At 53.5% G+C, this 20,065-nt stretch overlaps 3 protein-coding genes across 4 annotated transcripts; 1 reads left to right on the top strand and 2 right to left on the bottom strand.

Annotated features, from left to right (window-relative positions):
- Nucleotides 1-84: 84 nt before the first annotated feature.
- Nucleotides 85-18,643, bottom strand: CNKSR1 (connector enhancer of kinase suppressor of Ras 1). Of its 2 annotated transcripts, XM_010345400.3 has the most exons (22): nucleotides 18,206-18,643; nucleotides 12,699-12,867; nucleotides 9,119-9,276; nucleotides 8,831-9,012; nucleotides 7,747-7,831; nucleotides 7,285-7,326; nucleotides 7,103-7,207; nucleotides 6,432-6,491; nucleotides 6,275-6,343; nucleotides 5,855-5,956; nucleotides 5,481-5,551; nucleotides 5,337-5,410; nucleotides 5,124-5,230; nucleotides 5,016-5,046; nucleotides 4,457-4,629; nucleotides 2,824-2,897; nucleotides 2,582-2,653; nucleotides 1,718-1,791; nucleotides 1,510-1,571; nucleotides 1,316-1,415; nucleotides 1,064-1,242; nucleotides 85-747 (listed from the first exon to the last, which is right to left on the bottom strand). In XM_010345400.3, the coding sequence occupies exons 1-22, from the start codon at nucleotides 18,641-18,643 to the stop codon at nucleotides 481-483; spliced, it is 2,694 nt and encodes an 897-aa protein (XP_010343702.3). In that variant the 3' UTR covers nucleotides 85-480. The 2 variants fall into 2 exon arrangements, with proteins under 2 accessions (XP_010343702.3, XP_010343705.3); XM_010345403.3 differs by lacking the exon at nucleotides 18,206-18,643 and having other exon boundaries at nucleotides 12,680-12,815.
- Nucleotides 17,720-18,185, top strand: ZNF593OS (ZNF593 opposite strand). The gene is made up of 2 exons (XM_074381463.1): nucleotides 17,720-17,764; nucleotides 17,877-18,185. Exons 1-2 carry the CDS (start codon nucleotides 17,720-17,722, stop codon nucleotides 18,183-18,185), a joined length of 354 nt encoding a protein of 117 aa, XP_074237564.1.
- ZNF593 (zinc finger protein 593) lies at nucleotides 18,524-19,593 on the bottom strand. The gene is made up of 3 exons (XM_003934822.4): nucleotides 19,210-19,593; nucleotides 18,914-18,976; nucleotides 18,524-18,819 (listed from the first exon to the last, which is right to left on the bottom strand). The coding sequence occupies exons 1-3, from the start codon at nucleotides 19,407-19,409 to the stop codon at nucleotides 18,678-18,680; spliced, it is 405 nt and encodes a 134-aa protein (XP_003934871.1). The 5' UTR covers nucleotides 19,410-19,593; the 3' UTR covers nucleotides 18,524-18,677.
- Between the last annotated feature and the right edge of the window lie 472 nt (nucleotides 19,594-20,065).

The following is a 20,065-nucleotide window of genomic DNA, read 5'->3' as shown; positions in this document are numbered from 1 at the left end:
CTCTGGCCAAGAGCACTCACTCCAGTCCCCTCCGGGGGGCAGATTTCCAATTCTAATATGAAAGCAAACATACATATAGGCTCATTTTTAGAAAAATTGACTTTATTTGGTTGAAAAGTGTCCCTCATGTAAAATAAAGAACACCTGTGCAGACCCGGTTTGGGGAGAATTGCCAAGGAACTAGGGGGGCAGGGCTGTGCCCCCAGAGATGGGAGGATGAGGTGGAAGAGTTTCTTCTTCGGCAGGGGAGGAGAGGGTGGCACAAAGCTCACTTCACTTTACCCAGTTCCAGGGGGGACAGGAGCGGGAATGATGGGGCCTAGGCAGAGGGGTCAGCTCAGGGTGGGACCATGACTAGCAGTACTACTTCCCACCCTGAACAGAATCCAAGGATGCTCTGTTCTGGACACGTCAGAGGCTAGGGTTGAAGTGGCCATCAGGTCAAAGGTCAGGAGCTAGGGTGCTGGCCAGGGTCAGAGGTCAGGAGGTTGGAGGTTGTTCTCTGGGGTCAGGGGGCAGAGATGGGAGTGCTGAATCTTCAGAGTCAGAGGGCAGGGACTGGAAGGACTGTTCTCTGGAGTCAGAGGTCAAGACGTAGGAGCTGCCTTCAGCCTGCGCCACTCCCCAAGCCCCCAGGCCCTCTGAGTACAGCTCCTGGTTCTGCTCCTTCCACCGGCGGAACTTCTCCCCAGTCAGCTCAGGGTCACCCAGCACTTCCTCCAGGACCTGCAGCTCCTGCAGCTTTGCCTATGTGGAGAGGAGGGGCTGAGGGACCAAGATCACCCCCAGAAGTAGGCAGAGCTCGAGCCCCAACATCACTCTGCAGTCTAGTGCCTGGAAGCTAGCACCTGGCCAGCATGGTGCGAGGAGCCTAGGTGAGACCCAAATCCCCACTTGGAACCTACAACCTGGCCCAGTCCACAGCTGAGCCCATTGTTAGCTGCTAAGCCCAGAGTCCAGATCCGAGTCTGGAGTCTGGTGCCCAGGGTGGAGGTGAGGGCTGCAAACCAAAGCCTGAAGCCCGGAGCCTAGTCCCTTGCCATGCCCAGAACCCCTACCTAACCTTGAGTGTGCTCTGTAGCACCCGCACACGGTGCACTCGCTCATTGAGCTGGGGGTCTCGGTTGCGCCGCATGAAAGAGCTCCGACACTGATCCAGGGTCAGGTATGGCTGGCCCAGGGGGGACACGCCACCCTGCCTCAGTCCCCGTACTATTCCTTCCAGTGCCTCTTCACTGCTGTCTGTGGGAGGGAGAAGCAGGATGAGGATGTGCTCCCTCAGCCCCCAGCCCAGCTCCCAACTCCAGTCCAGCACCTGTCAGAGAGCCAAAGGAGGTCCGTGGGCTGTGCTGTGTGGGGGTGGCTGCAGGTGACGTGTCTCCACAGAGGGGACTCCCAGCTTGAGCAGGGCTGGGCTGCAGGCAGAGTGGAAAGCACAGAGGGTCTCCATCTGAGCGCCACACCCTGCTATTTACCCCCATCTCCCACCCCAGGCGGCCCCCTACTTACCGAGGCTGAGCGGGACCCAGGCTCATCGTCTGGGTCTTCTGCTTCCGTCTCACTGTAGCAGTCTGGGGTGAGGAGGAGCAGTTAGGGAACCCACAGGCTTTTGGGAGGCCAGAGAGTGGTCTAGGGCATTTGAGTTTCCAGCCCCCATCCCAGGAAAAACAGAGGCTCAGGTGAGGGTTCCTCCCACTCAACCCCATGAGACACCCACCTTCCTCTCGGGGTGGTGGGGCCCGGCTGGGAGACTGGTACTTGGAGATGCAGGTAATGAGATGACGCACCCACCTAGGGAGAGCAAGCAGGTCTCAGGGGGCTTCCATCCACTGGGGCCCTCCTGTATGCTGGGGGCTTTTTACCCACATCATCATCTAACGATCCTTGGAGCAACTCTGAGAGGAATGAATGCTTATGTACCCATTTTATAGACGACGAAACAGGGAAGAGAAGCGAGTACTGGCTATGTGTGGTGGCTAGCATCTGTTACTCCAGCACTTTGGGCAGCTGAGGTAGGAGGATTGCTTGAGGCCAGGTGTTTGAGACCAGCATGGGTAACATAGTAAATTCCATCTCTCCCAGAACTTTTTAATTAAAAAAAGAGACAGTGGGCACGGTGGCTCATGCCTGTAACTCCAGCACTTTGGGAGGCAGATCACAAGGTCAGGAGTTCAAGACCAGCCTGGCCAACATAGTGAAACCCTGTCTCTACTAAAAATAAACAATTAGCCAGGCATGGTGGCCGGTGCCTGTAGTCCCAGCTACTTGAGAGGCTGAGGCAAGAGAATCACTTGAACCTAGAAGGCGGAGGTTGCAGTGAGCCGAGATCACACCACTGTACTCCAGCCTGGGCGACACAGCGAGACTCTATCTCAAAAGAAAGAGAGAGAGAGAGAGAGAGAGAGAGAGAGAGAGAGGAAGAGAGAGAGAGAGAGAGAGAGAGAGCGAGAGAGAGAGAGAGAAACTGAGTACCTTGATCAACCATTCTCAGAGAGCTGGGATTTGCATCTCCAGGCTCCTGAGCCCAGGCTCCCAAGCTGGGCGTTATATGAGAGGAGGGGCTTAGGGAGGTGATACTCACATGCTCAGATCCGTCAGGGTATCAGCAGCGAAGATGAAGGGTTTGTACACATCATGGGTGAGCTGAAACACACTGCCAGGGCGTGGAGGAGCCTTACTCAGCCCGGGCGTGCCCACCCAGAGCTCAGAAAGGCTGGATTCTGGGCGCCCCAGCCACCTGCCATACCTCCCGCTGCTACCCCATCACCCTTCCTCTCCCTTTCTGTCTCCGTTCCCCCAGCCCATCATACCCCAAGACTTAACTATTTCTTCTTCTGATCATGTCCACTTTCCAGGCTATAGTTGGAGACATTGATGAGGCCCTCAGCCTTCTCATCCTGGGGGGATCACAGCATCAGGGTCAGGTTGGAACCCCAATAACCTCAAGGCCCAGTCAGCTCCTAGTTACCCCTCGGGCTCCTGAGGGTTGTGGAGGGGGGAAGGCATCTCCTGGGCTTGCTAACAAGTTTCTCTGTTTCTGGAGCTCAGGGCTGGAATCTAGGGTGGGAGCAGGAGGTGTGGCCAAAGGATGCCTCTGAGCCAGGAAAGGGGAGCCAAAAATATCAGAGAAATAGCCAAAAAAAGAGGGGCCTGAAGGCTGGGCATGGTGTCTCACGCCTGTAATCCCAGCCTAGGAGTTTGAGGCCAGCCTGGGAAACAAGCCCATCTCTACAAAGAATTACAAACAGCCAGGCATGGTGGCATATGCCTGTAGTCCCAGCTACTCAGGAGGCTGAGGCAGGAGGATCACTTGAACCTGGGAGGCCGAGGCTGCAGTCAGCTGAGATCATGCCACTGCCCTTTAACCGGGGTGACAGAGCAGGACTCTTATCTCAAAAATAAAGATCAAAAAACAAAACCAGAAGAGCCTGCTCATGCATTTTTTCCTTCAGTAGGCACAAACCGAACTGCTTCACACCCCTGAGCTTTCCCTTCCTGGTCTTCTTTCCCCTTCCCATGCGACTAACCCCAGGTACTGCATTGTTGAGGAGCATCTGGACTCCTCAGGATGGACTGGACACCTCTGCTGTGCTCCCACCTGTCCCTTGGGTTTTCCCTTTATCTTAGTGCACGGTCCCTACCCTGTCCTTGAGTGTGTGTTCATCCCTCTCCCCTACTGGCATCTGAGTTCTGGAGAAGCAGAAACTACCCAGCTCTTCTAAGTGCTCATAGTGCCCAGCCTAGAGCTGGGTGTACAGTAGGCACCTGAATGCTGAATGAATAAAAGGGTGAATCAATGGTCCATCACTGGGATGGACACAATATCGGAAGGAGAAGGAGAAGTGGGCAGAATAAAAGTGATTTTTTGGCCAGGCATGGGGGCTCACGCCTGTAATCCCAGCACTTTGTGGGGCTGAAGTAAGAAGAATGCTTGAGCCCAGGAGTCTGAGACAAGCCTGGGCAACATAGCACGACCCTATCTCTTAAGAAAAAAAGATTTTCCTGAGGTCAGGAGATCAAGACCAACTGGCCAACACAATGAAACTATGACTCTACTAAAAATACAGAAATTAGCTAGGAGTGGAGGCAGGTACCTTTAATCCCAGCTACTTGCAAGGCTTGGGGGCAGTTAAGGCAGGAGAATCACTTGAACCTGGGATGCAGAGGTTGCAGTGAGCCAAGATGGTGCCACTGCACTCCAGCTGGGTGACAAAGCAAGACTCTGCCTCAAAAAAAAAAAAAAAAAAAAAGACTTTTTCTCTGTATGTCCTGTGATACCTTTTCCAAACTGCTTTTATGCATGTAGTAACTCATTTCTCTCTGAAGAGAGCCCCATTTTACAGATGGGAACATCAGAGCTTGGGACCAGGAGTAAGAGTGAATGATAGAATAGAGATGGGAATCGAGGCCTGGAGGTGACTCACTTGCTTACCCGTTTGTGTGTATGGGGTCTTACCTGGGGCTGGCGGTACCAGTAGAGCGTGTGTCCCTTGAGCACAAACCAGCAGCGGCGCCAGCGTGGGCCCATGAAGCCACCAGGTGCCTTTCGCAACAGGAGCCAGCCATCACAGTCCGGCCGGCCCAGCTCACGGCATGACACACGCCGGCGGCTCAGCTGGGTCGCCAGGCCTGTAGCAGCACAGCACAAGCTGGGCAGTGAGGGGCTGGCAAGGTGCCCCCACCAAACCTGCTCCCTGGCCCTCCATGAACATCCCCTCGTGAGATGTCTGAACCTACGATCTGCTCAGAACGCTACATGTGTTATCCCTGAGGGGGGATGACCTTTCCTATTTAGCAGATGAGCAAACTGAAGACTAGAAGCTAACCTGTTTGCTCAAAGTCACAGAGCTAGTGAGAGGCCCAGACAGGGAGCACAGCTCTTTCTGACCCCAGAAACAGAGTGTTTCCAGGAGAGGTTGTGTGGGAAGCATAGGCGGTGATCTCGCCCAGCATGTAAAGATTTCTAACAGCTCCTCAGACAGGGGGACCCCCACCCCGTCCAGTGTACCTCATACCTTTTGATTTCTTCCAACCAGCAACAGGACTCTGAAACGACATCAGAAGGGTGAGAGAAGGATCTAGGTCCAGACCCACCCACCTCCTTGCTGAGCCCCTGAGCCTACCTTGTTAGGAGATTCAGGGAGTCCTGGAGTTTCTGCTACTCCTGCTGGGAATAGGGCTGGGAGTTCTGGGGGGATGGGCAGGGGCTCAGGGTCAAGGGAGGCAGAGTCTGTCAAGGAGGGAGGAGAGAGAGAAAAGTCCACGAGCCCAGGCTTGGGGTCAGAACTGGGTGCCCAGATGCCATGTCCAGGGTATCCATGGGGCTTTGAGACTACCTGTCCAGGCAGGGCTGGGTCTGGGGCTGGGGTTTGAAGACAGGTCAAAGGCAAAGACGTCTTCAGATGGGGCCCTGGGGAGGGCAAGGGAAATGAGAGGAGCCCATGGTCCCCCGACCAAGACACCTGGGCAGAGTCTGTTACCTGGGAGATAGTGGGGGTGGAGACAGCAATGGGCTCCTCCGGCTCGGGGAGTCCAGGACCTGTGGGGGTTTCTGGGGAACAACCAGGAACAGAGTGATGGGGACAGGGGTCTGAAAGGAGGTGATGGGGAACAGCGGGGGGAAGTACCTGTGGGGAGGTCTAAAGGCAGCTGGGGGGTGGCGGGGGAAGATGCCTGTGAGGGGGTCTGAAGGCAGGTGGGGGGTGGCGGGGGCAGGTAACTGTGAGGGGGTCTGAAGGCAGGTATGGGGTGGCAGGGCAGGTGCCTGTGGGAGGGTCTGAAGGCAGCTGGGGAGCAGTGGGGAAAGGTACCTGTGAGGGGTCTGAAGGCAGGTGTGGGGTGGTGGGACAGGTACCTGTTGGGGAGTCTCCGGCATCGGGATCTTCCTCAGCACTAAGCTGAGTCCAGCTGGCTCCCGAAGCAGCTCCCTCACCATGTTCTCATGGGGCCATCCCACCTGGGGACAGAGACACTGGCTGGCATCAAGCTGGGCAGGAGGCTGTGAAGCAACCACCAACTCCCACCCTCATGCTGGGGGCTCCCTCTCAGCCTCCCACTTCTGCCTCCCTCATGCAGCCTCCTGGGAGCATCCGGCCCCATCACCTGGGCTCTGCAGAGGATGCTCTCATCAGCCTAAGCTGGCTCATCTCCTGGAAGGCAGCTCTAACAACCCTGGCCTCCCCGGGACAGAGCCTTGGTTGCCTCCCCCACCCACCAGCCTTGGGTTCCGCTTGGTGCCCCCTTCACCTCCGACCACGTCCCTCTCCTCACGCACCACCACCTGTTCGTTGATCTGGACAACCTCGTCTCCAGGCTGGATCTGAAGTCGGGAGTCGGTGGGAACCTGATATGGGCAATGGGGCCTGAGGCTGGCTTGGCTGGTAGGTGAGGGGCCTCGGGGTGGGTGGCTGAGAAGGGTGTGGGGCTCTCACCTGGGTGTCCACTTGGGACACAAAGTGCTGGCAATTGCTGGTGGTGCGAATTTCCAGACCCTGTAGAGGCAGAGGCTGCAGTCACTGGGGGTTGTGGTGCAAGAGGGCTGGCAGGCAGGACCCTCACCAAACACCAGGACTCTGTGGTGGGTGGAACTGTGGCAAGAGCTGACCCCAAGCTGGCCCTGCCCAGACTTGCTGTGTGACTTTGGACCTGCTACTCTCCTGGGCCTCTGCCTTCTCCTCTGCTAAGAGCCAGAGGGAAGCTGGGGACACTGGTTTCGGAGGTACCAGCTTCTCAGCAATGTTCTGGAAGGGACTAGCAGGGAAGGGCAGGGATCGGGCTCTGGTCTTCCCAACTGGTCAAAGGCTAAATTGGGAAAGGCCATGTCCTCTCCCTTTCTCCTAAGTGCCTTGGAGCCCCTGCCCCGTCTCCATCCCAAGGCTGGATCATGCTACCTAAGGCCACACCCATGTGGCCCCTCAGGACTGGGGAGGTGCAGAGTAACGGGAGACCCTGGCCAAGTCCTTTGGGCCTCCATTTTAGCATCTGTACGAAAAAGGCTTTCTAGCCATGGCTGCACAAGGTTCTGCAGTATCCTGGACTATACTTCAGGGCCCAGACAAGGCTGCCAAGGGGTCAGAAGTGAGGGGTGAGAGGCAGGGCTCACCAACGGACTGTCCAGCTGCACCTGCTCGAGCACGGCCCTCTGCTCTAGCAGCTCCTTGGGGCAGCAGACCAGGATGTTGTGGCAGATCCCGGCTACGTGGCTGCACTGGGGGAGGGCAGCGGGCTGTCTCGTCTGAGCCCAATCGCCCCCACCCCCACTCCCTTCCCACCCCACAGACTCACGATCCTCAGGACTGTGCCTTCCTTCTCGGCCACTGGACCATTCTGGAAGGAGAATGAGAGAGCAGGGACCTCCCCTGAGCAAGGGCTACAAGGGGACTGCCTTCTCCTGTGGGCAGGGTGGCATTCCCTGCAGTCCCTTCCTGCCTTCCGTACCCTGGCCCCCTGTCCAGAAACACAGGGCCTTAGCATTTCAACCCCAAGGACACATGTCCCTGATACCAGGCCCCCAGAAGTCACCACACATGCCCTCCCCTCCCACCCTATCCTGAGTGTCGAAAGCCCCCTGCCAGCTAGGAGACCCCAGGCCCCATTGCCCCATACCCAGTAGCGGGGCCTCCTCTCTTCCTGTCTCGCACAACCCAATGCTCATACCCGATCCTGGGCTGATTCACAGGTTATAAAAAGCTCTAGCCCAGCTTGGTCTCCAGGGCACGGGCCAAGCCCGGCCCTTGGTTTTCCTACCTCATGCAAGACCTGGCTCAGCTCCTCCAGCAAGTCCCGGATCTCGCGGCAGGCTGAGAGGTCATTTAAGTGGGAGAAGAGGTAGCTGGCAGGGGAAGGATGGCACAGTGGTTAAGGGACTATGCTTAACCACTCAGAGCCAATTACTCACCTGAGACTTGGGGATGATACCTGCTCTGATGGGTTTTGTTTTAGAGTAAAGGAGTTGATTGAGACACCTAAAGAGCTTAGCACACGACTTATTCGTCCTGTGCCTACCACGTGCCAAGCCCCGTTATAGGCGCTGGGGAAACAGACATTAAAGACATCATACATCAATATCAGTTTAACTTCAGCTGTGATGAGCATCATGAAACATTGGATAATGAGTGTCTAATGTTATTATTATTAATAGTATAGCTCTGAGAGCGTACAACAGGATAAGCTTTCCCGAAGAGGTTACATTTGAGGTGGGGTCTATAGGACAAGCAGCAGCCAGTGGACAGGGTGGGGGAGGCTCCATTCAGTGGTTGTTGATGAGACTGATTATTACAAGCTGGAGGGTGGGGTGGGAACCCACGCATCCCAGTGGCTCTGCATAGGTGGACTAATCCCTTTGCCCTGCTCCACCATATACATATATATATTTATTTATATTTATATAAATATATAAATATATATATATAAAATATATATATGTATACTTTTTTTTTTTTTTTTTTTTTGAGATAGAGTCTCACTTTGTCACCCAGGCTGGAGTGCAGTGGCACAATCTGTTCACTGCAATCTCTGCCTCCAAGGTTCGAGCAATTCTCCTGCCTCAGCTTCCCGAGTAGCTAGGATTACAGGTATGCACCACCACACCTGGCTAATTTGTTATATTTTTGGTAGAGATGGGGTTTCACCATGTTGGCCAGGCTGGTCTCAAACTCCTGATCAAGTGATCCACCCACTTTGGCCTCCCAAAGTGCTGGGATTACAGGCATGAGCCACCGCGCCCGGCTCACCATATCTGAACAAGGGCCAAGCTCCATTTTTCTCTCCCGCACCCTGGAGGAGGCCATGGATGACAAGAGTCCCTCTATCGTCACCCAAACCTGGGTACCTGTGGAGCCAGAAGAGGAGGGCATTGGCTTCATGCACGAGCTCCACAGCCGCGCAGAGGACATCAACAGGGGTCTCGGCACAGTCCGCCAGGCGGCCTTGGACTACACTCTGGAAGTTATGGGTTGTCCCCAGCAGCCCCTCTGTCAGGCTCTGCAGGTTCTCTGTCTGTAGCCTGGAGCTCTGTGCCAGAGAGAAGGCAAGTCACCTCCCCTGGCAGCAGCCAGCCCCCCATCAGCACTCCCCAGGTTGGTGGAAGATGCAGCCAGTACAACCAGCATTCACTTGCCAGGGCCTGGAGCTGTTCCACCCCGCCTAGGATGAGCTCCTGGTGTCCCAGAGACCGCACAGCCAGAGCCTTGAGGCTACGGGGGCAGAGCTGGAGCAGGTTCTTGCCAGGCAGCTGCCAGTCCTCAAAGGGATAGTCCTGCAGGGAGTCGTCAAGACCTGGAGGGAGAGCAGGGGTCAGCTCAGGGAAAGCCGAGGCATCAGGACATTTTGGGCTGGTTCTTCACTCCTGAAAAGCCCTTTTCCCTCAAGTCTAACCCTAATGACAATCCTGACACCCAGGCTGCTCTGCCCATTTCACAGATGAGGCCACTGAGTTGAGGAGCAGGAGTGTATAGGGCATGGGCTCTCAAAAGGTGGTACCCAGGCCAGCAGCAGCAGCCTCACTGGAGAACTTGTTAGAAATGCAAATTCTCAGGCCTAACCCCACACCTGCTGAATCAGAAACTCTGAGGTTGGGGCCCAGCAGTTTGTATTTTTGTTTTTGTTTTTGTTTTCTTTTTGAGACAGGGGCTTGAGATGTAATCACAGCTCACTGTAGCCTTGACCTCCCAGGCTCAATCCATCCTTCCACCTCAGCCTCCCAAGTAGCTGAGACTGCAGGCACACACCACCACACCCAGCTAATTTTTGTATTTTTTGCAGAGATAGGGTTTCACCATGTTGGTCAGGCTACTCTCGAACTCCTGGGTTCAAGCAATCTGACTGCCTCAGTCTCTCAAAAGTGCTGGAATTACAGGTGTGCGCCACCATGCCCAGCCCACAGTTTGTAGTTTAATGAATCCTGCAGGTGATTCTGATGCTCCCTTAAGTTTGAGAACTAATGATATACAGGGGATAAGAACAAGAGGCTATGGAGTCACTGAGACCTGAGTACAAACACTTGAGCAAGAAATAGCATTGCTCTGTGCCTCAGTTTCCTCACCTGTAACATGGGGATAATAAAAGTACCTACCTAATCATGTGTTTATTAAATGATATGACACATGTCAAGCCCCTGGCCATTGTCTGGTTCATGGGAGACAGTCAATAACAGCCATCATATTATTACCGCCAGACTTTACCATGACCTACAGGCCCTGTATGATCAGGGTGCCACCTCCCTTTCCAGCATCATCTCCTGAAGAGCCCCTCAAACTCAACACTTCAGATGCACAGAACTAACTCCTTGCAGCTCCTGGAACACCCTTTTACCCCAGGGTCCTTACTAGTGCTATTTCTCCTGCTCTTCTAGCTCCTTCACTTCCTTTTTCATCTAACTTCCTCAAGGAAGCCTTCCATAACTTCCCAGGCTGGGTTTGGCGGGGCTCTCTTGTTCCCACTGCTCCCAGCATTTGGGGGATCCCCTGGCCTGTGCCTGGACAAGGTAGACACTCAAAAATAAGAAAAGTGCCGGGCGCGGTGGCTCAAGCCTGTAATCCCAGCACTTTGGGAGGCCGAGGCGGGTGGATCACAAGGTCAAGAGATCGAGACCATCCTGGTCAACATGGTGAAACCCCGTCTCTACTAAAAATACAAAAAATTAGCTGGGCATGGTGGTGTGTGCCTGTAGTCCCAGCTACTCAGGAGGCTGAGGCAGGAGAATTGCCTGAACCCAGGAGGCGGAGGTTGCGGTGAGCCGAGATCGTGCCATTGCACTCCAGCCTGGGTAACAAGAGCGAAACTCCTCCTCAAAAAAAAAAAAAAAAAAAGAAAGAAAAGTGTCTACTGAGGACTTACTATGTGCTAAGCAAAGCTATAAGAGCTTTACACACATTAACACATTCGATTCTTACATTTCTAGGAGGTAAAGACTATCATTATCCTGTTTACAGATGGGAAAACTGACACAGAGCAGATGTTAAGTAGCTTGCTCACTCTTCGAAGGAATTCTTCCCCTCCTGAGCCAGACTCCTTCCCTGGGGCGGGTGTGTGTGTTCCCTGTGTCACCTTAAGAGTACTGGACTGGGAGTTCATGAACTTGTCACTCCTTGGCTATGGGCCCCTGAGATACTTCCTTCCTGCACGGTGACTGTATTGGGCTGCCACCCTCCCAATAGACCTAGCTATTGAGCTACAAATGAGCCTTGCCATGATTGTCTCATTTTTTACTTCATGAGATCAGAGTTGCCTTTCCCGTTTGATGGACGGAAAAACAGATCTATGGTCACAGATCTGGCAAGCGGTGGATGTGAACCTGGAATCCAGCCTGGGAGTCTGACCCCAGCTCTGAATCCCTGCCCTTACCCGGGCTCGTCCTCCTGAGCCTGCCTCCAGTGGGCTCCAGCTCCCTGCTCTGGGAGGGGTGTCCTGACTGCCTGTCCCCAGCTGCACCACATCAAGAGGCCCTCCCTTCTCTGAGTCTGTCAGTGGGGTGTGTTGTTTCCCATCTGTCTGGGCTCGCTGAGCCTGGACAGCACCTTGCCCCTTGGATAGGAGCCCCAGGGTGGGGCTGTGTCAACCTCTTCAGTCTGGCCCAGGGCTTCTGCTTCTGTCACTAGGAGCTCAGGGTATGGAGAGGGGACAAACGACACCAGAGACAGAGCAAATCACTTCCTGGCCCTGTGTGTCAGTTTCTGACTCTATGAAATGGATTTAACAACAGCCCACTGGGCCCTGGGGCCAGGGAAGATGAAGGAGATACAGTGGGTGTGGGCCTGCCAGGCCTTCCTCCTGTTTTCATGACACCGCCTCCCCATCACCACCCTGAAGGCCTCCTGGGCTGCTGCAGTGATGAGGGATTCCCTTCTGGGTCACTGGGCCCCCTGGGGTCATCTTGTCTGTCTCTCTGCCCAGCACAGTACCTGAATATGGTAGGCACTCTGTAAATACTTGCTGACTGACAGACTGATAGAATCCACAGGTTTTTTTTTTTTTTTTTTTTGAGACGGAGTTTTGCTTTTGTTACCCAGGCTGGAGTGCAATGGTGTGATCTCGGCTCACCACAACCTCCGCCTCCTGGGTTCAGGCAATTCTCCTGCCTCAGTCTCCTGAGTAGCTCGGATTACAGGCATGCGCCACCATGCCCAGCTACTTTTTTTTTTTGTATTTTTAGTACAGATGGGGTTTCACCATGTTGACCAGGATGGTCTCGATCTCTTGCCCTCATGATCCACCCGCCTCGGCCTCCCAAAGTGCTGGGATTACAGGTGTGAGCCACCGCGCCCGGCCTTGTTTTTTTTGTTTTTTTTTTCATTTGAGACAAAGTCTCACTCTGTCACCTAGGCTGGAGTGCAGTGGTGTGATCTTGGCTCACTGCAACCCCCACCTCCCGGGTTCAAGCGATTTTCCTGCCTCAGCCTCCTGAGTAGCTGGGATTACGCCCACCTGCCACCACGCCAAGCTCTACTAAAAATTTTTGTATTTTTAGTAGAGACAGGGTTTCACCATGTTGACCAGGCTAGTTTTGAACTCCTGACCTCAGAAGACCCACCCACCTGGGCCTCCCAAAGTGCTGTGATTACAGGTGTGAGCTTCCGCACTTAGTCCAAAGGCTCTTTTTTCTTTTCCTCTCCTCCTCCCTCTTCTGAATGGACACTACACTTAGTCCCCTTCGAGCCCAACTCCACCCAGCCCCACCCACCTCTCAGCCAAGCTGCCACCTTTCCGGGGGTCCAGGTCTCTACGGGTTCCATGGCCCAGCTCCGGTGGGGTCCGCCGGCTCGAATCAGCTCCTGTTCTGCCTTGCTGGCGCCGGAATTTCCGCTCCCAGAGCCCAGGCCTGGGGAGGGGCTGGGCTGGGCTGGGTCCCGGGCGGAGCTTACTGCATACCTGGGCCCACAGAGACGGCCAGGTGAGGCGCTGCAACAGCCATTGGCCCACGCCCATCTGCCTCCTTCCCCGCCCTTCAGGCATCCTAGGGCTCTGTCATCTCACTCCGGCTAGGGGTTAGTGCCACTGGCCTCAGATCTTGGGGTGGGGCCCAGACCCTTGGGCTCCTCAAGAAAAAGCCACAAGAGGTAAGCTCAGTAGCAAAGCACAGAGGTGACGGGCCAGGTCCCTGGGTGCCTAGGCTAGCTCTTGTTAGCTGTGTGAACTGGGGCTGACCCTCACTTCCTGTGCCTCAGTTTCTAGGTCTGTAAAACAGATAAAACAGACCCTACTTCAAAGGGCAGCTATGCACAGTATTTGAGTGATAGCTTGAAAACTTTTAGAACCGGGCTGTTTGGCCTCCCTTTTATTTTGCATTATGGACTCTGGCATCTGGTGAGGCCCGTGAATGCTTTCTCAGAATAGCTGCTTATAAAAGCATAAAACAGGCCAGGCGTTGTGGCTCATGCCTGTAATCTCAGCACTTTGGGAGGCTGAAGCAGGTGGATCACTTGAGGTCAGGGGTTCAAGACCAGCCTGGCCAACATGATGAAATCCTGTCTCTACTAAAAATACAAACTTTGCTAGATGTCGTGGCATGCGCCTGTAATCCCAGCTACTTGGGAGGCTGAGGCAGGAAAATCACTTGAACCTGGGAGGTGGAGGTTGTAGTGAGCCAAGATTGTGCCACTGCATTCCAGTCTGGGAAACAGAGCAAAATTCTGTATCATAAATAAATAAAGGCACAAAACAAAATGCTTAGGATTGTAATGAGAACAATTATCAAAATTATATTTAAAAACAAATTTGGGGGCCGGGCGTGGTGGCTCACGCCTGTAATCCCAGCACTTTGGGAGGCCGAGGCGGGTGGATCACGAGGTCAAGAGATCGAGACCATCCTGGTCAACATAGTGAAACCCCGTCTCTACTAAAAATACAAAAAATTAGCTGGGCATGGTGGCGCGTGCCTGTAATCCCAGCTACTCAGGAGGCTGAGGCAGGAGAATTGCCTGAACCCAGGAGGAGGAGGTTGCGGTGAGCCGAGATTGTGCTATTTCACTCCAGTCTGGGTAACGAGCGAAACTCCATCTCAAAAAAAAAAAAAATTTGGAGGTGGGGAGCACTAGCACTCAACTGATGTCCCAGCTACTCCAGAGGTTGAGGTGGGGAGTATCATTTGAGCCTAGGGCTTCAAAGCCACCCTGGGCAACAGAGCAGGACGCCCCCGACCTCAAAAAAAGAAAACCACAAATTTATGATATTATAATATGTGTTTATTAACATTAACAAGACTGGCCAAAAGTTAAATTTTCCTTTTTTAATGACCACAGTGTGTTGTCAACCAACTGTGGGGTGATTTTTGACTCACCTTCTCTTACATATTGATCAGCAAACAACTAAAGACAGGGAATGCAGAAGAGTGGAGAAGCCCTATTGAAAACAGGCAGATTCACCCTTTGGTCACTGAACCACTGCTAGGCCCAGAGGTGCCCAGTTAATGGCGGCTACATCACAGGAACATCTGAAACAGAAGGTGCTCACATACAATTTAGTGGTGGTTTAACAACTGTGATTCAGAAATCATTACGAGCATAAATATTTTGAGATATTTGCAATTTGATATGAAAATAGCTGTGATTTCTATTGGTGACTAAGCCAAAAATGCTGCTACTACTTCAATCCATGTAGAAGGAAATCATAAATTTTGGTTAGAGGTTAGTGAAAATAAAATGTAATTTTTTTTCCCATCCAAGTTTATGGATCCCCTGAATTCTGTTTTGTTTTGTTTTGTTTTTTGAGACGGATTTTCACTCTGTCACTCAGGCTGGAATGCAATGGCACGATCTTGACTCACTGCAACCTCTGCCTCCCAGGTTCAACTGATTCTCCTGCCTCAGCCTCCCAAGTAGCTGGGATTACAGGTGCCCACCACTACGCCCAGCTAATTTTTGTATTTGTAGTAGAGACGGGGTTTCACCATGTTGGTCAGGCTGGTCTCAAACTCTCGACCTCAGGTGATCCACCTGCCTCAGCCTCCCAAAGTGCGGGAATTACAGGCGTGAGCCACCGCACCCGGCAGATCCCCTGAATTCTGAACCCCAGAGTAAGAGCTTTCATCTTAGAAAAATGTCTGACACATACTAAATTTTCATCATTGTCATCTCAGGTCAGGGGACTCCCAGGGCTTTATAATCAGGTAAAATCAGTTTTGCTCAATTGCTAGGTGACTTGGCCCAACTTCTACACCTCTCTGAATCTGTTTCTTCCTCTCCATAAGGAGATACCTAGACCTTAGAGCTGTGATGATGTTAAGTACTTTGAAATCTGTATCATGGCGTCGATATGAGTTATTACTGCTTTAATTCTGTGGGGAGGAGCTGACTGTGTCACCCACTTCAGAATTTCTGCAGCATCCCAGCCTTCAAAGCCTGTCACAACCTTACCTTTAACCCAGAGACCCAAAGTCTGAATTTCACCCATGGTTGGCCCATGCAGTGTCTGTGTGTTGTCATCATTTAATAATTTCACATGCAAATTAAGAGCTCCAGCTTCTCTGAACTTGGCCAGATCTGGTGATGCCATCCCTTCACACTTGGTGTTAACAGCCTCTTTCATTTTGTGAGCCAGTTGGCTTCAAATTTGCAAAATGCCCTTCCCATCTCCAGCTTTGTCCTTTGCTTCGAGCCTGTGTCCCCTGAACACTCTGAGCTGCATCTTCTTCTAATATTTTTGCCTCTGCATATAGCAGCCTCCCTGTGGCACTCCGGGGAAGTCCAATAAATTCTAAGAGAGCCTTTATCACAGTGTCCGGTAGACAGATCTTGATTTCATCAAATACCTTTTCTGAGCTGGCACCAGAGGTGAGAACCAGCCCCTTTCCTCCCTGAACCACGGCGCCTTTACTCTGTGCTCCCAGCACCTGCCAGGGCTAGGCAGTTAGGGACACAATAAATGACAGCTTCTATTTTATTTATTTTTATTTATTTTTTCGAGATGGAGTTTTGCTCTTGTTGCTCAGGCTGGAATGCAATGATGCAATCCCAACTCACTGCAACCTCTACCTCCCAGGTTCAAGTGATTTTCCTGTCTCAGCCTCCTGAGTAGCTGGGATTACAGGTGTGTACCACCACACCTGGCTAATTTTGTATTGTTAGTAGAGACGGGGTTTCACCATGTTGGCTAGGCTGGTTTTGAACTCCTGACCTCAAGTGATCCACCCACCTGCCTGGCTGGCAGCTTCCATTTGAAAGCGTTTTGTTTCTTGACAGAGTCTTGCTCTGCTGCCCAGGCTAGAGTGTAGTGGTACAGTCTTGGCTTACTGCAACCTTTGCCTCCCAGGTTTACGTGATTCTCATGCTTTAGTCTCCCGAGTAGCTAGGATTACAAGTGTGGGCCACCACACCTGGCTAATTTTTGTATTTTTAGTAGAGACAGTTTTGCCATGTTGGCCAGGCTGGTCTTGAACTCCTGACCTCCAGTGATCCGACTGCCTCAGCCTCCCAAAGTGTTGAGATAACAGATGTGAGCCACTATGCCTGGCCTATTTTAAAGGCTTTATTAATATGAAGTTCTACGTATTTGCTGTATACATTTCAAAGGTGATAGATTAAATGAAAGGAGGACATGCCCTTTCCCCAGTGTGTCTCTATCATGCTCCCCAATGGTCGTCTTCGCTAAATTTGGGATATTCTTTTATTTTCTGCATCTGCAGATAGTCTACATACTATTCTGCAAATTGTACTTTTTCTTTTTTCTTTTCTTTTTTTTTTTTTTTTTTTTTTGAGACAGGGTCTGGCTCTGTCGCCCAGGCTGGAGTACAATGGCAAGACCTCAGCTCATTGCAGCCTCTGTCTCCTGGGCTCAAGCAATCCTCCCACCTCAGCCTCCCAAGTAGCTGGGAATACAGGCATGCACCACCATGCCTGGCTAATTTTTGTTTCTGTTTCGTTGGTTTTTTTTTTTTTTTTTTTTGGTAGAGATGAGATTTCACATGTTGCCCAGGCTGGTCTCAAACTCCTGGGCTCAGGCAATCTGCCTGCCTCAGCCTTCCAAAGTGCTGCCCTGCCATACTTTTTCATTTAAGGGATAATCAATACCAAATTAAATAACACAAGTAAAGTGCTTAGAGCAATGACTACTATTTTTAACGTGTCATGGACAACTTTCTGAATTGGTATATGCAGATATGCTTTTATTATTGTTCCCAAGCTGAGGGTAGGGAAGTCCCTGCAGAAACTGTCTTGAAGAAATGGGTTAAATGTGCCCTCCCTCGAGGTAGATGTGGTTGATCTCACAGAAATCAAGTGGAAAAGGCATACTATGGTGAGGAGCTAATAAAGGCACCCTCCCCCTCCTTCGATAATGCTGATTGGATACCACCAATCAGCACTATCTGCAGCAGGGATGGTGCCCGGACCAGGGCTGTGGGAGGCCTGCCCAGTACCTGGTCCAGGCCTGGGACTTCTGAGCACTGTCAGCCAAGGCCTCTCCTGCCTACCCGGACCAGCCTCCTCAGTGAGTGGGGGAGGTGCTGCTCAGGCCTGATGCTGATCTCTTTTGACAGCTGCTCCTAAGGCTGGCAGGATGGTAGGCAGTGGGGGAAGGGACCAGATTTAAAGGTCCAGTTGCCCCGCCCCCCCGGCAGACCTGGGCAGAAGGCGCGGGTGAGCATCCTCTGAGGGCTTGGGTCTTGCACATATAGAAGGTCGGAGACCCCTCTACCCTAGTTTCCACTTCTTGATATCATGGAGACGGCTGGTCTTCACATCTGCTCTCACCCTACAGGCCGCCAGGGAGACCAGTGCCGATCACCATGCGATTTCGACGCCTGACCCCTGGTTACTTCCGGGTGCTACAGGTAAGTACCCCTGATCAATGGCTTTTGGCATGACTGACCCCTTCTTCCCCCTACCATAGCTGGGTTGACACCCCCAACAGCCAAGCTGTCACGTTCCCTGCCGCCTGAGCAGCAGAGGCCCAGATGGGCAGTGAAGCGAAAGGGATTGGGGTGGAATCTCCCTGGGGCAGCACTGGCGTCCATGTCTCCTTCCCCCAGCTGCACCTACTCATCCCCTTCCCACTACCCGCCTTCCTGGAAGTCTCAACTGATCCGTCAGGCTGTGCGCCTCCAGATGCAGATAGCTGGTGAGCTGAAGGCAGAGCCCCGGAGTCCGCTGGCTGGGGTTGTGGCTACGGTCTTAGCTGTCCTCGGGCTGGGTGGCTCCTGCTATGCGGTTTGGAAGATGGTGGGGCAGCAGCAGCTGCCACGGAACCCATAACAAGGAAGAGAGACTCTCACCTGGACGATGGAGGTAGGTGACTCGAGAGGGGGCTGCAATCTCAGAAGCCTGCTTCTTTTCTGGGGATCATTCTGTGTCGGAAGCAGGACAGAGTAATCTGATCCCACTCCTGCCACCCCACATTGTATCAGGGCTCCATCTGGGTGTTCCTGTTCAGATGCTAGGACCTCAGAGGGAAGGCAGGGATGCAGGCTCCAAAGATAGACCAACTGGACGGTAGACACCCTAGGCCTGGTGCACAGAAAGTAGTAAAGAAACCATTCCAGGGCAGGAGTTTGGGACGGTGGCCTGGAAGTTAGAGAATTGGAGGCAAGCTCTCTTTGTCCAGTTCCTTTATTGGGGGCAGGGCACCCAGAAGAGGCCATCCGCTTCACAAACCCAGGGCCAAAAGGGGCTGGCACACGCCCTCCCAGCCTAGTCCTTGCGTCACTGTCCATGAGCAACTCCTTTGCCCTGCATCCTCAGGCCATGTCAGATAGAAGTGTCCATCTCAGGGACCTCGGTGGACACTTCTGTGGGCACTGCCAGACGCCTCGGGGACACATAGGATCCCATACCCGCTGCCCTCTCCGCCTCTTCCTGACTGTAGGGTTCGACGCTCAGCTGCTTCAGCCTGGCAGAAAGAAGAATAGGAGTTGGGAGCTGACCAGGTGCGAGCCCTATCTGCCGAGCACCCATCCATCAATCCTCTCCTCATTCCTTCATACCTTTTCTTGTGGTCTTTGGATCGGAAGTGGGTCTTCAGGTTGGCGGAATCGATGAAGTACCTCCTGTAGGGAGGGAAGTGAGAAGGAGAGTGAGGAGGTGATGTCTATCAAGCACACCTATCTCCCTAGCCCTAGCTTGTCCCTGACACCAGGATCTGAGTCTGAAGAACGTGAGGCGGGAGGAACGACGGGTCCCAAGAGAGAAGACTCCGCGCTGCCCGGGGCTCGAACTTCACATTTCCCGGCGGGTACCTCGGACCCTCCTCCGCCCTAGGCCGGGCTCGGCCGGTACTCACGCGCAGGCCAGACAGCGGTGCAGGCCGCCCCCTGGCAGGTCGGGGTCCGGCTCGGCGTCTGGGTCGGGCTGGGGCCGTGCGGGTCCCTGCTGCAGCAGCTCGCGATGAATCTCATCCAGGTCCGGCCGCCGCCGCTTCGCTTTCATCTGCCGGGCTAGGGAGTGCGCTCGGTGCGCGCCTGTCCGGCGGGAGCGACCCATGGCCAGCAGCAGTCCGGCAAAAGGACCAGGCACAGAGCACGGAGTACACGTGTGGGCGCTTCCGGGTCGCGCAGCGACGTCAGGCGACGCCGGGGGGCGAGGGAGGCTTGGCCGAACCGCCTCCGACAAATGACGTCACTCGCTCGGCCAGCGGCTCGAGCGCCCCCAGGCGGCCGTCGACATCAGTGACCGAGCTCAGGACGGGCCCCAAAAGTATGCCCACTGAAGAACATGGCCAGGGGGGCCCTCGCTGGGGAGGCGCGGGTGGCGCGTGCGTCTGGGGGTTTCGGGGCCGTGTCGCTGCCTTGCTCTCCCTGGCCTGGCCCAATAAGTCTCAGTGCCAACCTCTACCCCTGCATCCCTTCCTGGTTCCCAGACCTTGGGCTCTGCGGTGGGGGTGGGATGCTTTTATCTCTGGAAAGCACTGATAAATGTCTGTGTCGTGAATAAATCAATATATGACTGAGAGTGAATGAGTTTGGAATCCCAACCCTAACAGGGCTTCCCGAGATATCTCCAGTCCCTGAAAAAGCCCTCACTTCTCCCTGGTTCCCAGTTATCTCTTGAATCTCCATCCTCCCTCTCCCCTCCGCCAACTCTGTGAAGGGTGTTCCTCCCCAGAGACTGCAGTACACAGGCATCCAGACTCCAGAGGG

Source organism: Saimiri boliviensis, chromosome 11, assembly GCF_048565385.1.
Source record: "Saimiri boliviensis isolate mSaiBol1 chromosome 11, mSaiBol1.pri, whole genome shotgun sequence".
NCBI lineage: Eukaryota > Metazoa > Chordata > Mammalia > Primates > Cebidae > Saimiri > Saimiri boliviensis.
Note: the sequence above shows the minus strand (reverse complement) of the source record. Positions and strands in the feature narration are given on the sequence as shown.